At 38.0% G+C, this 16,902-nt stretch overlaps 1 protein-coding gene across 1 annotated transcript in view; it reads left to right on the top strand.

Moving 5' to 3' along the window:
* Positions 1–16,902, top strand: part of CRYBG3 (crystallin beta-gamma domain containing 3) — a 137,141-nt gene that overhangs the window by 66,927 nt on the left and 53,312 nt on the right. Inside the window, exons 5-10 of the mRNA XM_030801803.1 lie at positions 107–151; positions 388–503; positions 1,470–1,617; positions 13,163–13,299; positions 14,869–14,983; positions 16,053–16,088. Coding sequence (XP_030657663.1) covers positions 107–151; positions 388–503; positions 1,470–1,617; positions 13,163–13,299; positions 14,869–14,983; positions 16,053–16,088 — 597 coding nt within the window. The remainder of the gene's footprint in view (positions 1–106; positions 152–387; positions 504–1,469; positions 1,618–13,162; positions 13,300–14,868; positions 14,984–16,052; positions 16,089–16,902) is intronic.

Here is a 16,902-nt window from a genome sequence, read left to right as displayed (position 1 = left end):
CTAACTAAATATGTGATAAATTGGATACATGACTGCTAAGAAAATGAATTATGCATCTTTTCACCGATGTTACTTAAAGCTTACTTTTCCACTTTTATTATTTCAGAATGTTGACAAACAAACTCTGAGATGTAACCCAAGACCTGGGAAGGTAAGGATAACTTTCTCAAACTAAGATAAAGGTTAAATATTACGTAACTTTCAGGCTTGAGGAATTTAATATAAGTGACTTAGAAAATGATTTTATTCAAGGATTTAACAGCTAAAGTAACATTTACTTTTGTATATTTAGGATATTTATTTCTATGTTCTAGGACATTTTAGAATTTAAAATACATTCTAAAAATTAGTTATTGTAACTACTTACTGCTATTTACTGTGTTGCAGATGGTTATCTATGATCTCCATGAAAGTAAATATAAACAAGAAGTCTACTGTAATATTCCTGATGCTACGTCATGGTCTTTTCCAAATGGAGTTCTAATAAAAGTTGTAAGGGGCTGGTAAGAAGTCTCTTAAAATTTTATAGCATATTTTCTTAAATTAAATGTGTCTTCTTGCTGTTAATGCTTTTTTTTCTATTTTTTATTGAAGTCATATTCTCCTTCCTCTACTTTTTGACAGAAGATTTTGAAACATTATTATTAGTGTGTTATAACTTAGTTCTCTTTATTTACGATGGCATAAAATACAATGTTTTTAGTGCTTAAGCCAGTAAGTCGCAAGACCTAATCTATACAATCAGTACCATTCTGTAACTACATTATTAGCAGGATAGATTTGGCAAGTTTGGGTGAATGTTTCAGTTGAATGAAGCATAGCTTTGAAAATGAGTTCAGAATTTGTGGGATGCTGAGGAATGTGAAGGCCACATAGTTAAAGTTGTTTGTATAGCTGACTTGCTCAAGAAGTGAAGGAATCTTTGTATGGTCTAAAAATGAGGGGCAACCCCGTCTATTTATTATGGACCATGATCCATGGACATGCTGGAGCCAGAATTTATCTGTCCAGTGTTTAGGCTACCCAGGTCAGCATTCATGTCTTAAATCACATGGTGTAGTCTCGTCTTCATATAATAAAATGGGACATGTGTCCTGTGTTATTCAGCAACAAGAAAATTAGAAGTATAATTTGGAATTGTTGCACTATTGTTTTTTATGCAACTGTATAGTTTCGTATAGACCACATCTATAAAGAGCATATATACATAAATATAGACATAGAAATATATTGTGGTACTATGTTCAGAAAGTATTTTTATTTCCAAGGTATATGCACTTTTGTTTTTTCTTTACTATTCGCCTGTACTTAAATTAGCACATATCATTGTTTCAAAAAATAGGGTTATATGCTAATAGTGGAAGATATCCCAGCTTAAAAAATTTAAGTAGACAAAATGGTCTGTGACTTATATGCCTCGTTTCTTAGAAAATTAAATATAACTCATCATTGCATTTCTCTTTGTTTAGCTGGATTTTATATGAGAAACCACATTTCCGAGGTCAGAAATGTGTGCTAGAAGAAGGGGAAAAGGTGTTAAATAGTGACTGGATTCTTCAGAACAGAAGGCATCCACAAAGAAACTCTATATTGGGTTCTCTCAAACGTGTCTTAAAGGTAACAACTGTAGATTTTTCTATTTTTTATTTGATTTTTTAAAAATTTTATTATTATACTTTAGGTTTTAGGGTACATGTGCACAATGTGCAGGTTTGTTGCATATGTATCCATGTGCCATGTTGGTTTGCTGCACCCATTAACTCGTCATTTAGCATTAGGTATATCTCCTAATGCTATCCCTCCCCCCACCCCCTACCCCACAACAGTCCCCAGAGTGTGATGTTCCCCTTCCTGTGTCCATGAGTTCTCATTGTTCAATTCCCACCTATGAGTGAGAACATGCGGTGTTTGGTTTTTTGTCCTTGCGATAGTTTACTGAGAATGATGTTTTCCAGTTTCATCCATGTCCCTACAAAGGACATGAACTCATCATTTTTTATGGCTGCATAGTATTCCATGGTGTATATGTGCCACATTTTCTTAATCCAGTCTATCGTTGTTGGACATTTGGGTTGGTTCCAAGTCTTTGCCATCGTGAATAGTGCCGCAATAAACATACGTGTGCATGTGTCTTTATAGCAGCATGATTTATAGTCCTTTGGGTATATACCCAGTAATGGGATGGCTGGGTCAAATGGTATTTCTAGTTCTAGATCCCTGAGGAATCACCACACCAACTTCCACAATGGTTGAACTAGTTTACAGTCCCACCAATAGTGTAAAAGTGTTCCTAGTTCTCCACATCCTCTCCAACACCTGTTGTTTCCTGACTTTTTAATGATGGCCATTTTAACTGGTGTGAGATGGTATTTCATTGTGGTTTTGATTTGCATTTCTCTGATGGCCAGTGATGATGAGCATTTTTTCATGTGTTTTTTGGCTGCATAAATGTCTTCTTTTGAGAAGTGTCTGTTCAGGTCCTTCGCCCACTTTTTGATGGGGTTGTTTTTTTTTTCTTGTGAATTTGTTTGAGTTCATTGTAGATTCTGGATATTAGCCCTTTGTCAGATGAGTAGGTTGCAAAAATTTTCTCCCATTCTGTAGGTTGCCTCTTCACTCTGATGGTAGTTTCTTTTGCTGTGCAGAAGCTCTTTAGTTTAATTAGATCCAATTTGTCAATTTTGGCTTTTCTTGCCATTGCTTTTGGTGTTTTAGACATGAAGTCCTTGCCCACGCCTATGTCCTGGATGGTATTGCCTAGGTCTTCTTCTAGGGTTTTTATGGTTTTAGGTCTAACATGTAAGTCTTTAATCCATCTTGAGTTAATTTTTGTATAAGGTGTAAGGAAGGGATCCAGTTTCAGCTTTCTACATATGGCTAGCCAGTTTTCCCAGCACCATTTATTAAATAGGGAATCCTTTCCCCATTGCTTGTTTTTGTCAGGTTTGTCAAAGATCAGATAGTTGTAGATATGCAATGTTATTTCTGAGGGCTCTGTTCTGTTCCATTGATCTATGCCTCTGTTGTGGTACCAGTACCATGCTGTTGTGGTTACTGTAGCCTTGTAGTATAGTTTGAAGTCAGGAAGCGTGATGCCTCCAGCTTTGTTCTTTTGGCTTAGGATTGACTTGGCAATGCAGGCTCTTTTTTGGTTCCATATGAACTTTAAAGTAGTTTTTTCCAATTCTGTGAAGAAAGTCATTGGTAGCTTGATGCGGATGGCATTGAATCTATAAATTACCTTGGGCAGTATGGCCATTTTCACGATATTGATTCTTCCTACCCATGAACATGGAATGTTCTTCCATTTGTTTGTATCCTCTTTTATTTCATTGAGCAGTGGTTTGTAGTTCTCCTTGAGGTCCTTCACATCCCTTGTAAGATGGATTCCTAGGTATTTTATTCTCTTTGAAGCAATTGTGAATGGGAGTTCACTCATGATTTGGCTCTCTTTTTGTCTGTGATTGGTGTACAAGAATGCTTGTGATTTTTGTACATTGAGTTTGTATCCTGAGACTTTGCTGAAGTTGCTAATCAGCTTAAGGAGATTTTGGGCTGAGACAGTGGGGTTTTCTAGATATACAATCATGTCATCTGCAAACAGGGACAATTTAACTTCCTCTTTTCCTAATTGAATACCCTTTATTTCCTTCTCCTGCCTGATTGCCCTGGCCAGAACTTCCAGCACTATGTTGAATAGGAGTGGTGAGAGAGGGCATCCCTGTCTTGTGCCAGTTTTCAAAGGGAATGCTTCCAGTTTTTGCCCATTCACTATGATATTGGCTGTGGGTTTGTCATAGATAGCTCTTATTATTTTGAGATACGTCCCATCAATACCTAATTTATGGAGAGTTTCTAGCATGAATGGTTGTTGAATTTTGTCAAAGGCCTTTTCTGCATCTATTGAGATAATCATGTGGTTTTTGTCATTGGTTCTGTTTATATGCTGGATTACATTTATTGATTTGTGTATGTTGAACCAGCCTTGCATCCCAGGGATGAAGCCCACTTGATCATGGTGGATAAGCTTTTTGATGTGCTGCTGGATTCGGTTTGCCAGTATTTTATTGAGGATTTTTGCATCAATGTTCATCAAGGATATTGGTCTGTAATTCTCTGTTTGGTTATGTCTCTGCCAGGCTTTGGTATCAGGACGATGCTGGCCTCATAAAATGTATTAGGGAGGATTCCCTCTTTTTCTATCAATTAGAATAGTTTCAGAAGGAATGGTACCAGTTCCTCCTTGTACCTCTGGTAGAATTCGGCTGTGAATCCATCAGGTCCTGGACTCTTTTTGGTTGGTAAGCTATTGATTATTGCCACAATTTCAGAGTCTGTTATTGGTCTATTCAGAGATTCAACTTCTTCCTGGTTTAGTCTTGAGAGAGTGTATTTGTCAAGGAATTTATCCATTTCTTCTAGATTTTCTAGTTTATTTGCATAGAGGTGTTTGTAGTATTCTCTGATAGTAGATTGTATTTCTGTGGGATCAGTGGTGATATCCCCTTTTTCATTTTTTATTGCATCTATTGGATTCTTCTCTCTTTTCTTCTTTATTAGTCTTGCTAGCGGTCTATCAATTTTGTTGATCTTTTCAAAAAACCAGCTCCTGGATTCATTAATTTTTTGAAGGGTTTTTTGTGTCTCTATTTCCTTCAGTTCTGCTCTGATTTTAGTTATTTCTAGCCTTCTGCTAGCTTGTGAATGTGTTTGCTCTTGCTTTTCTAGTTCTTTTAATTGTGATGTTAGAATGTCAATTTTGGATCTTTCCTGCTTTCTCTTGTGGGCATTTAGTGCTATAAATTTCCCTCTACACACTGCTTTGAATGTGTCCCAGAGATTTTGGTATGTTGTGTCTTTGTTCTCATTGGTTTCAAAGAACATCTTCATTTCTGCCTTCATTTCATTAGGTATCCAGTAGTCATTGAGGAGCAGGTTGTTCAGTTTCCATATAGTTGAGCGGTTTTGAGTGAGTTTCTTAATCCTGAGTTCTAGTTTGATTGCACTGTGGTCTGAGAGACAGTTTGTTATAATTTCTGTTCTTTTACATTTGCTGAGGAGAGCTTTACTTCCAACTATGTGGTCAATTTTGGAATAGGTGTGGTGTGGTGCTGAAAAAAATGTATATTCTGTTGATTTGGGGTGGAGAGTTCTGTAGATGTCTATTAGGTCCACTTTTTGCATAGCTGAGTTCAATTCCTGGATATCCTTGTTAACTTTCTGTCTCATTGATCTGTCTAGTGTTGACAGTGCGGTGTTAAAATCTCCCATTATTATTGTGTGGGAGTTTACGTCCCTTTGTAAGTCACTCAGGACTTGGTTTATGAATCTGTGTGCTCCTGTGTTGGGTGCATATATATTTAGGATAGTTAGCTCTTCTTGTTGAATTGATCCCTTTACCATTATGTAATGGCCTTCTTTGTCTCTTTTGATCTTTGTTGGTTTAAAGTCTATTTTATCAGAGACTAGGATTGCAACCCCTGCCTTTTTTTGTTTTCCATTTGCTTGATAGATCTTCCTCCATCCCTTTATTTTGAGTCTATGTGTGTCTCTGCACATGAGATGGGTTTCCTGAATACAGCACACTGATGGGTCTTGACTCCTTATCCAGTTTGCCAGTCTATGTCTTTTAATTGGAGCATTTAGCCCATTTACATTTAAAGTTAATATTGTTATGTGTGAATTTGATCCTGTCATTATGATGTTAATTGGTTATTTTGCTCGTTAGTTGATACAGTTTCTTCCTAGCCTCGATGGTCTTTACAATTTGGCATGTTTTTGCAGTGGCTGGTACCGGTTGTTCCTTTCCATGTTTATTGCTTCCTTCAGGAGCTCTTTTAGGGCAGGCCTGGTGGTGACAAAATCACTCAGCATTTGCTTGTCTGTAAAGTATTTTATTTCTCCCTCACTTATAAAGCTTAGTTTGGCTGGATATGAAATTCTGGGTTGAAAATTCTTTTTTTAAGAATGTTGAATATCAGCCCCCACTCTCTTCTGGCTTGTAGAGTTTCTGCCGAGAGATCACCTGTTAGTCTGATGGGCCTCCCTTTGTGGGTAACCCGACCTTTCTCTCTGGCTGCTCTTAATATTTTTTCCTTCATTTCAACTTTGATGAATCTGACAATTATGTGTCTTGGAGTTGCTCTTCTCGAGGAGTATCTTTGTGGCGTTCTCTGTATTTCATGAATCTGAATGTTGGCCTGCCTTGCTAGATTAGGGAAATTCTCCTGGATAGTATCTTGAAGAGTGTTTTCCAACTTGGTTCCATTCTCCCCGTCATTTTCAGGTACACCAATCAGACGTAGGTTTGGTCTTTTCACATAGTCCCAAATTTCTTGGAGGCTTTGTTCGTTTCTTTTTATTCTTTTTTCTCTAAACTTCCCTTCTCGCTTCATTTCATTCATTTCATCTTCCATCACTGATACCCTTTCTTCCAGTTGATCGCATTGGCTACCGAGGCTTCTGCAATCTTTGCGTAGTTCTTGAAACTTGGCTTTCAGCTCCATCAGCTCCTTTAAGCCCTTCTCTCCATTGGTTATTCTAGTTATCCATTCGTCTAATTTTTTTTCAAAGTTTTTAACTTCTTTGCTGTTGTTTTGAATTTCCTCTCATAGCTCGGAGGAGTTTGATCGTCTGAAGCCTTCTTCTCTCAACTCGTCAGTCATTCTCCGTCCAGCTTTGTTCCGTTGCTGGTGAGGAACTGCGTTCCTTTGGAGGAGGAGAGGTGCTCTGCTTTTTAGAGTTTCCAGTTTTTCTGCTCTGTTTTTTCCCCATCTCTGTGGTTTTATCTACTTTTGGTCTTTGATGATGGTGATGTACAGATGGGTTTTTGGTGTGGATGTCCTTTCTGTTTGTTAGTTTTCCTTCTACCAGACAGGACCCTCAGCTGCAGGTCTGTTGGAGTTTGCTAGAGGTCCACTCCAGATGCTGTTTGGCTGGGTGTCAGCAGCGGTGGCTGCAGAACAGTGGATTTTCGTGAGACCACAGCTGTCTGATAGTTCCTCTGGAAGTTTTGTCTCAGAGGAGTACCTGGCCGAGTGAGCTGTCAGTCTGTCCCTACTAGGGGGTGCCTCCCAGTTAGGCTGCTTGGGGGTCAGGGACCCACTTTAGGAGGCAGTCTGTCCGTTCTCAGATCTCCAGCTGCGTGCTGGGAGAACCACTACTCTCTTCAAAGCTGTCAGACAGGGACCTTTAAGTCTGCAGAAGTTCCTGCTGAATTTTTGTTTGTCTGTGCCCTGCCCCCAGAGGTGGAACCTACAGAGGCAGGCAGGCCTCCTTGAGCTGTGGTGGGCTCCACCCAGTTCAAGCTTCCTGGCTGCTTTGTTTACCTAAGCAAGCCTGGGCAATGGCGGGTGCCCCTCCCCCAGCCTCGCTGCCGCCTTGCAATTTGATCTCAGACTGCTGTGCCAGCAATCAGCGAGACTCCGTGGGCATAGGACCCTCTGAGCCAGGTGCGGGACACAATCTCCTGGTGTGCCGTTTTCCAAGCCCGTTGGAAAAGCGCAGTATTAGGATGGGACGGACCCGATTTTCCAGGTGCCATCTGTTACCCCTTTCTTTGACTAGAAAAGGGAACTCCCTGACCCCTTGCGCTTCCCGAGTGAGGCAATGCCTCGCCCTGCTTCGGCTCACGCACAGTGCGCTGCACAGACTGTCCTGCACCCACTGTTTGGCACTCCCTAGTGAGATGAACCAGGTCCCTCAAACGGAAATGCAGAAATCACCCATCTTCTGTGTCGCTCACGCTGGGAGCTATAGACTGGAGCTGTTCCTATTCGGCCATCTTGGCTCCACCCCCCTTTTATTTGATTTTATTTGTCATATAGTAAACCTGTGCTATGGCCTGGCAATGTTTACAAATCATTGCTAATTTTTGTGCTGTTATTAATCTTCATTATCGTATTGATAATCTTTTGAATTTATGCATATAGAGTGAATGGCAATTAAAAATATTAACCAGAGGTAATCTAGTTTATAAAATGTTACATGGGCTGGGCGTGGTGGCTCACGCCTGTAATCCCAGCACTTTGGGAGGCTGAGGCGGGCAGATGACCTAAGATTGGGAGTTCGAGACCATCCTGGCCAACATGGTGAAACCCTATCTCTACTGAAAATACAAAAATTAGCCGGGCGTGGTGGTGCAAGTCTGTAATCCCAACTTCTCTGGAGACTGAGGCACAAGAATCTTTGAACCCAGGACATAGAGGTTGCAGTTAATCAAGATTGCCCCACTGCACTCCAGCCTGGGTGACAGAGTGAGATTCAGTCTCAAAAAATAATAATAAATGAACATATAAAATGTTACATGATGTACTGTATATATTTTTTATAGGATTATACTATTGCTATTAAAATATGCTAATAGGAATAGTATTCTCCTCTTAGTATACTATACACTATACTATAATACTATACTATATGCTATACTATAATAGTATACTACTACTCCTACTGTAATACTCCTAGTAGTATATAATAGTATAGTATTGGCTGGGCACTGTGGTTCACACCTGTAATCCCAGCACTTTGGGAGGCTGAGGTGGGTGGATCACTTGAGGTCAGGAGTTCGAGACCAGACTGGCCAACATGGTGAAACCCTGTCCCTACTAAAAATACAAAAATTAACCAGATGTGATGGTGGGCAGCTGTAATCCCAGCTTCCCAGGAGGCTGAGGCAGGAGAATCACTTGAACCTGGAGGGCAGAGGTTGCAGTGAGCTGAGATCATGCCACTGCACTCCAGCCTGGGTGACAGAGCAAGACTCTGTCTCATAATGATAATAGCAGCATAATATTACAGAATACTCCTAATTAGTACACACTGTTCCTAATTAGAAGAATACTATTCAGGAATCTTAGAGATTCCTTATTGATTTCCAGATATATCTTTTTCTAGTGTAGATTGGTACTACTTAGTATAGACATGTGTGTGCATGCATATGTGTGTGTGTTAGGGGAAATAAGGGAGGATTGGAATAGGAAGGGAAGGTATTTTTCTGCTTAGAAAATATTAATACTAAGATGAGAAGGGTCTTCCAATATAATAAAATATTTTGTAAGAAGTTCTGTGTAGTATAGAGGAGGGGTTAATTAGTGATAAGGACATCTCAGATAAGGACAGAATTCTCCTCACATGTATTCTTCAGATTTCCTTCATAATATGTGATACAATACAGTTACTCATGTGACAGTAATGGATATATGTAGTTTTCAAGTTATGGAGATTTCATTTATATACATAAAAAGTATAAATTGAGATGAACACTATCATGATGACTTGGATTGTTATTAAACTCTTGACAGTGGTCTATAGCATTCAGAGAAATTAAATATAGCCTACAGAAAAACTCAAGTTATAAAGGTGTCTGCACGTATTTTATGTGAATCAATACTGTCTGCAAAACTGTAGGCAAACCTATATTTAACAATATTTGTGTCTGCTTTTGAGCCAATACTGTGGTGTGCACAGGGAATAGAAATACTAGTGAGATATGGTTCCTTACTTCAGGTTGCTTAAAGACTCGGGGAGAGCAGCTGAGTCACATGATTATATGATGTGAGAAGCATTCTCCAGGGCCCTCTGGGCACACAGAAGAAACAATTCACCTTTGGGAAGAGGTGTGTCACCTGGAGGAGGTGGCACCTCTTTGGAATGTTGCAAGGACTAACAGGAGTTAAGCAGTCTGGGAGATATGAGGGAGTTCCTGGCAGAGCCACATTTGTCAGATACAGAGGTGAGCTTTGGTGGCCTAGTGTACTGCAAGGAGATTAAGATGGCTGAAGTGGAGAGAGCAATGTCCATTTTCATTGAAAGATTTAACTGCAGTCAGTTCAGTTCTGCAGATAACCATTTGAGTGCTCACTCGATTAACTCAACTAGAAATTCCTTGAAAAAATGACTAGTTAGTTCGTAACTGGACTCTTCTAAGATTTATATCGCTTGTGGTTTTGTGCTTTCTTTGTGAAATCAGGCACTATGCCAAGGCCTAGTGGGAAAAAACGAGTAATATATGGCAAACAGCCACCTCTCTCACCTCCCCCTAAAATCAAACAATAAAATCAAACAGATTTAATCTGGTGAGCATAGATATTTGAATGGATATTTGCACGTCCACCGTTTGCTTAGAATATATTATAAGAAAGAGTAAGTCAGGCCTGTACTTTTTCTTCCAGTGTTTGTTCTCGGAATCATTTTTTTTTAGTTGCAGTGTTAGTCCGTGTATCTTGAACAGGTTAATAACTTTTAGTGAGGAAGGAAAATAAAATTATTGAGCATTGAATGGAAGAGGCATAAGCCTTGTTTAAATATTTTACAAAGCAATAATTAGGCATCAATCTGCTTCCTTTTTCCAATGTTGTCAAAATTCTGCCTATCGATGCTTCACTTTCATGGTGGTGGTTTCCAAGACGGATTCACTTCTCCCTATTCTATGCCAACTTTATCTTGTTGAATCATCTTTATATTAGTTGTTACATTGGTGTAGTCAAGACTTTAATGTCCTTTAAAGATAGTTATTTCATGATGTCTTCATTTTAGAGTACACCACCTGAACATTGTTTGTACAACACAATGCAGAGGAAATTTGTTTGTGTGAGACAGTTAGTTACGTATTTTGTTACTGTAACTCAGATCCCTGGGGGGACATTAATATGGAAATATTTGAAATAATGTTACTAAAACTCTATTATTAATAGCATACAAAAGAGCCTTGAGGATTGACAGGTATAGCGAATACCCTCAGTAATCAGTAATTGTAGATTCCAGTTAAGGGTTGTCTTTGTCCCCAGGGAAAATAATTGGGGGTGATGGTAGTAGTGTGGTGAATCTTGATTTAAGTGCTTTTGTTTATAAAATTAGAATAAATGAATATTGCCAATTAGTATGTTTACTGTGTATTTAAGTTTTTTTTTTAAAGATATGACATCTTTCTTATGGTAAGATCTGTTGTTAGATCCAGGACTGAGGTATCTTATGTAAGGTAGAGACAAATATATTTTCTTACTGAGTTTGTTAACTGTGATTTTGTTAACTATAACTATAAGACTGTCTTCATTCTTACTAATTGCCATAATAGTATAAGTTTGCAAATTTCACTAATATATTTGCAAAGTATAGCAGGACTATGAAAGTATACAAGGAAGTCATATAAACTTAAATTGTTTATTGTTTCTAGGTTACTTTAAAGTGCCCTTCAGTTGCTGGTGTTTGCCTTTCTTTGTCCATCAAGGATTATACATATATTTTGCAAAGCATGCTATTTCTATGAATAGCCACCATGAAGATAGAACTTAACAGTGAAATATTTTTCAATCAACTAGAGCAAAAATTAGGTTTAAACATATGCCTTCTCATTTTTATTTTCATTTTTTAGTGATTACACTTTTGCTATTATACTATTTCCATCTGTGTTGTGTAGACTTGAATGCTTCTTAGCTTTTCCCTTTTAGAGTACACCACCCAAACATTGTTTGTACAACACAATGCAGAGGAAATTTGTTTGTGTGAGACAGTTAGTTATGTATTTTGTTACTGTAACTCAGATCCCTGGGGGGACATTAATATGGAAGTATTTGAAATAATGTTACTAGAACTCTATTATTAATAGCATACAAAAGAGCCTTGAGGATTGACAGGTGACTGTTCTAAACATTTCTGCGTATTTTTGAAATGAAACTTTAGAACGAAGTATACTTTTATACTTTAAAGGATATTTTAGATTATGCTTCTTTAGTATTTTGCATTTTAGAACCAATTTTCTGAAAATGAGATGTAGAAACTTGCTTGCTTTTGTATATTAATAAGAATGAGGATTCAGTTTGGGGAAAAGTTGAAAAATCAGAATATTATACTTCTAGAATTGCAAAACTGAAATAGAATTGTTCAGTCTCTTATAAATGCCACCTCTGTTATTATATTTACCTATTTTATTAAAGCATATGCATTTGAATCTCACAGTGTCATAGGGGATAATTACTAAAACTTGAGTTGTATTGAGTTCTATCATTAAATACTCATGAGTATTGAGATAGTGTGTTAAGACAGAAGTGTATCTGTAATTTCAGAGAAGGGAAAAAATAATTGTAATTTTGATTCCCTAAGAAGGGATGAGGTCTTTTATTGAGTTAGAACTTGACTATTAGAAGAGATTTTTGAAACTAAGAATATAAAGAATTATTTCTTTAGTTGAGATAGGGGAAACATCTGCAAAGCCTACAGAGGCTGCAGTGGAAGTGCAGATAGCATGAAGACCAATATGATTGCAGAGTTGTAGGAAGTTAGTGTGGATCACTAGTTTGGTACCCTATTATAGAAAGACAAACAGAAACATGAATTTGATGTGCTTGGGTCTGAAGCCAATGAGTTTCTTGAGGAAAGTGATGTTCTAACAAATTCAGCTCTCTAAAGAGTAGTAGCTAGTGCTTGACTAGTGATTGTAAGTAGGCCTGTAATCAAAGTTTGGGCCTAACCAAGGGCTGTGACAGTGGAAATATGTAAGAAGAGATATGTATGAGGGAAATTTTTAAGGAAGGTCTCACAGGACAATGGGTGCATAATTTTTTAAGACTGTGATGGAGTAAAGGGTCAATTTCATAATGCTTTTCTTCTTCAAACCTACTGCACTAGGAAATGGAGTCCTACAGGGACGAAAACAGATTTCCTTTACCCTCACCTCTAATGACTATTTTTTTGTCAATGTAAATTAGATAAACACTGAAGAGGGTACTGCTTCTCTACTTGTTTTTTATATCCCTGATGAGATCAGCTTTTATTTAACTCTCTTCCTCCCTTGTGGTTTTATTATACTGCTAAGAAGGAAGGCTTACAGATATTTGGCACTCAAATAGTTTGGTAACTCTGAAATCTGAACTCAATTTGGTAACTCTAAGCATTGCTTAATGGAATGAATCTTTAAAAAACAAAGCAGAAACATTGGGACAATAATTTTTCCATAAAATTTATAATTTTCATGTCATTAACAACTTTTTAGAAAAACTTATTTTTTAAAAAAAAAAGGGTGAGGAGAAACAATATGTCCTTTATGTTTTCTTTGTGAAGAAATTCAACTCGATAATGAGAACAGTGTAACTCTATGTCCAGGACATTGAGAAGACTAGACTGTGTGACTCTAGTTGATTTCAAATCCAAATTATTTTTTTTTCAGGACTGCAGCATTCCAGAGATAGAGCTTTTACCACAATCTGACCCAGCCTGTTGTCCTGTCTACATACAGAGAGCAGTCCCCAATTTGGAAGAACTGAATATCTCCAAATCTATGTCCTTCACTGTGAAGTCAGGAGTGTACGTATCAGTTCCTTTTTATTATAGTGATTGATTGCCACCACTTTCATATTTCAGTAGAGGACACACATATTTCTAAAGTTTCTAGCTAATGTTTATACTCTCAGTCACCCAAGAAAGACTGCAGGGGTTAAAAGATTCTTTGGATCTAATTAGAGCTTTGATATATGACGCACAGGAGCAGGTATAGAATTCTGAGATGTAATTCTTGATATATGGATCTACTGTCTTTTCATCCAACAAATTCTGTGATTGAGAAATAAAAGCATGTCCCTGGCCTAAAATTTTGGAACCTGAACTATTTCTAGAGTGTCTAAGTTCTAATAGTCACTGACTGCCTCTGTGGTATCAGGCACATATGACTTTTTTGTTTATGACTCCTCTGTTCCTGAAAGGCAGTTGGTGTTACTCTCATATTATATATGAGTGATTTGTCCCAGGCTACTAGCTGGTAAGCATGGATTTGATACTAGGCCTCTCTGGTTCTAGAGGTATCTGTTAGGAGTATGGGTCTAAGTTTAGTCTTAGTTCATTCCCAGATTGACTTGACTCCAAACCCTGTGGATATCTGGCTCAACATGAAACCCTCTGCTCCCTCACTGTTGTTGTTTACTCTGATGATGGTTGGTATACAATTTTGGAGTCACTGTAGGACAACTCTTTTGTCTCCCCCACATGTGAATTAGAACTCGTGGGCAGGCCTGCCATGTGTGGTGGCTCATGCCTGTAATCCTAGCACTTTGGGAGGCCAAGGCGGGTGGATCACCTGAGGTCAGGAGTTCGAGACCAGCCTGACCAACATGGAGAAACCCCATCTCTACTAAAAAAATACAAAAAAATTAGCTGGGCATGGTGGCACATGCCTGTAATCTCAGCTACTCGAGAGGCTGAGGCAGGAGAATTGCTTGAACCCAGAAGGCAGGGGTTGTGGTGAGCTGAGATCACACCATTGCACTCCAGCCTGGGCAACAAGAGCAAAATTCTGTCTCAAGAAAAAACAACAAAAACAAAAAACAACTCTTGGGTAGGCCAGTAATTGGCCGTATCCATGAGGAATGTCTGTAATTATCAAGCTTAGCTGGAAGATGGGTCTTTTGGGAATCCGATTGCAAATACTGTTCCTTAGGCAGCCAATAGAACTGATATTGATTCTAAAAATGTGGCTCAAAATGTAAAACACCTTGTGGAATCCCTACCTCTGATTGTTCCAGTTTAAAAAAGAATGGAATATAGTGAAATTGGTTTTGATTTTCTAATTATTTCCCACTTGAATTAAAGGTGCCACATGTTTTAGGTATCGGAAAAATAAAAGTAATGCCTAATGATTGGAAAACATATTAGACTTGTTATAGGACAGATAGCTTATTATAGGATGGATAATGTGTGAATGTAAATAACATGGTAACTATTATCGTTATATAATGTCTGGCTCTCACTTTGAGTGTGTTTTACTAGGGTAATTACGTGATGGAGGATTTTGTTTTTTTATTTTGGTAGCTCTTTTTACTTACAGAACCAGACTAAAGCAGTACTATTATACTTTAACTTAAACTATCTATTTTTATATAGTTGGCTTGCCTACCCAGATATTAATTTTAAGGGACAAGCTACAGTTCTGGAAGAAGACCATGGGCTCTTTGAGATTTCTACAGCAGAAATGAAATCATTACATCCGCTTCAAATGGTAAGCAAATTTGAAAAGAAGCATTCCTTTTCCCAAGTACCCATGAATCCAAAATTAAATAACCGTGATGGTTGCTCATGCATCTCAATCTCAAGTGAATATGTATACTACTGAATTGGCAAACTGTTGTACTGTAGTGCCTTCAGTATTTACAGTATTTATTTTTTGTTAGAAACATTTACTTGAGTGGCAAACTGTTCAATTAAACATTGGCTATGTGATAAACCATTTTTGGTTGGTCCATGCCCTTTAAAAACATAGCCACTAGGACAAACTAAAACATTTTAAGAAATATCACAATGTGGAGTAGCACTTGAAACAAAAAAACTACAGAACTGGGGTTTTTGTAAGGAAACAGTTGCTTTTTATGCTGTACAACTTTGAGGTCACAAAGACAGTGCATGTGATAAAAAGTGTAGGTAGAACTTGGAAAGGTTAGTGTGGTTAGCTCAGTGCTCTAATTTAGAAAGCCCAAATAATTGTAGGGAAGACCTTTGGATTAGCTGGCTAAGAAATCTACTCTGCTGAATGAGATTTCTAAGTTTACTAGCAATACCACTTTTCTTTTTGGGACACTCTGAAGTGGGATTAAATCTTAATTGGTCATATGTACTCAAGGACAAAAGCTCAGTTTCCTTCCTCATAGTAGTTGTAATCTGGAAAGTGTATCCTTTTTTTTTTTTATTATTATACTTTAGGTTTTAGGGTACATGTGCACAATGTGCAGGTTTGTTACATATGTATGCATGTGCCATGTTGTTTTGCTGCACCCATTAACTCGTCATTTAGCATTAGGTATATCTCCTAATGCTGTCCCTCCCCCTCCCCCACCCCACAACAGTCCCCAGAAGATTTCTTGCCCCATCTACATTGACGAGGAACACTATAACTTGGTTTTGGCTACTATAGAGTTCTGTACTTAAAGTTTAAAATTTAGCACAATTTAAATTTGACTGGTGTGTAATCTTCACTGATTCGATTTTTATGTAACCTACATATATCACTTTCAGATATTACATTCAAATATTTTAAATATTTACCTAATATTAAACTGTCTTGTCATCTTAAGGGTGGACTGAAAGTGGAAATGCCCATGAACTTAAAGGTAAGTTTTGAACTGATTTTTGTAGCAGGCTAAAAAGTCTCAGGATTAGTATTTATTCCAATAATTTTGAATCATTGGAATAAAAAGTACCTCCACATATGATTATACTTAGCTAATCGATTTTGGGGAGGTGGGAAGTGAATGCACAAAATGTTTGATGAAGGCCCACCCTATGGCTGTGAATGGAGAGTGGGATCAGTCTGCAAAGATGGAGGTTCTGTACCAATAAATCAGTCAGACTCACTACATTTCTGCTACAGGGTGGAAAGGTGATAGGTTTGATTTTTGTTTTGAGGGAGGGTACTTGAGCTAGCAGCTAGTTATTAAAGTGGAGATATCTAGCAGGCATTTGGGAGTGATGCTCAGGAAGGTGATCAAGGCTGATCAGGAGGAAGTGTAGGTAGCTCTTACCAGATAGATGGCAGTTTGTAAGTACGAGTATCCAAAGGGAAGAGTAGAGGCAAGGCAATGAAAACGGGTGGCAGTGGTGCCAGGATCAAGCAAATTCAGGGAAAGAAAGGAGGAAACAGAATTACAAAGTATGTTTAGAGGGAGAGAGAAGGCAAACCAGTACAGCGATAAAAGATGCAAACAGGCCTGCTTGTAATTAGGTTACAGCACCTCCAGGGGCAGGTATGGAAGCCGAGATTCATTTGTCTTCCTCTTCTCTAAAACAAGACACAACTCCTTCAACTCTCCCATTTCTGGACTTTGTAATTTATGGAACTGACTTCCATTCTCTCAGCCACATAGATGGAGTCTTTTAAAACTTCTGTATCTGAGTGTATCTAATATACTTTGACTGTTGGAATTA

This window comes from Nomascus leucogenys, chromosome 21 (genome assembly GCF_006542625.1).
Source record: "Nomascus leucogenys isolate Asia chromosome 21, Asia_NLE_v1, whole genome shotgun sequence".
In the NCBI taxonomy this organism is placed as follows: Eukaryota; Metazoa; Chordata; class Mammalia; order Primates; family Hylobatidae; genus Nomascus; species Nomascus leucogenys.
Note: the sequence above shows the minus strand (reverse complement) of the source record. Positions and strands in the feature narration are given on the sequence as shown.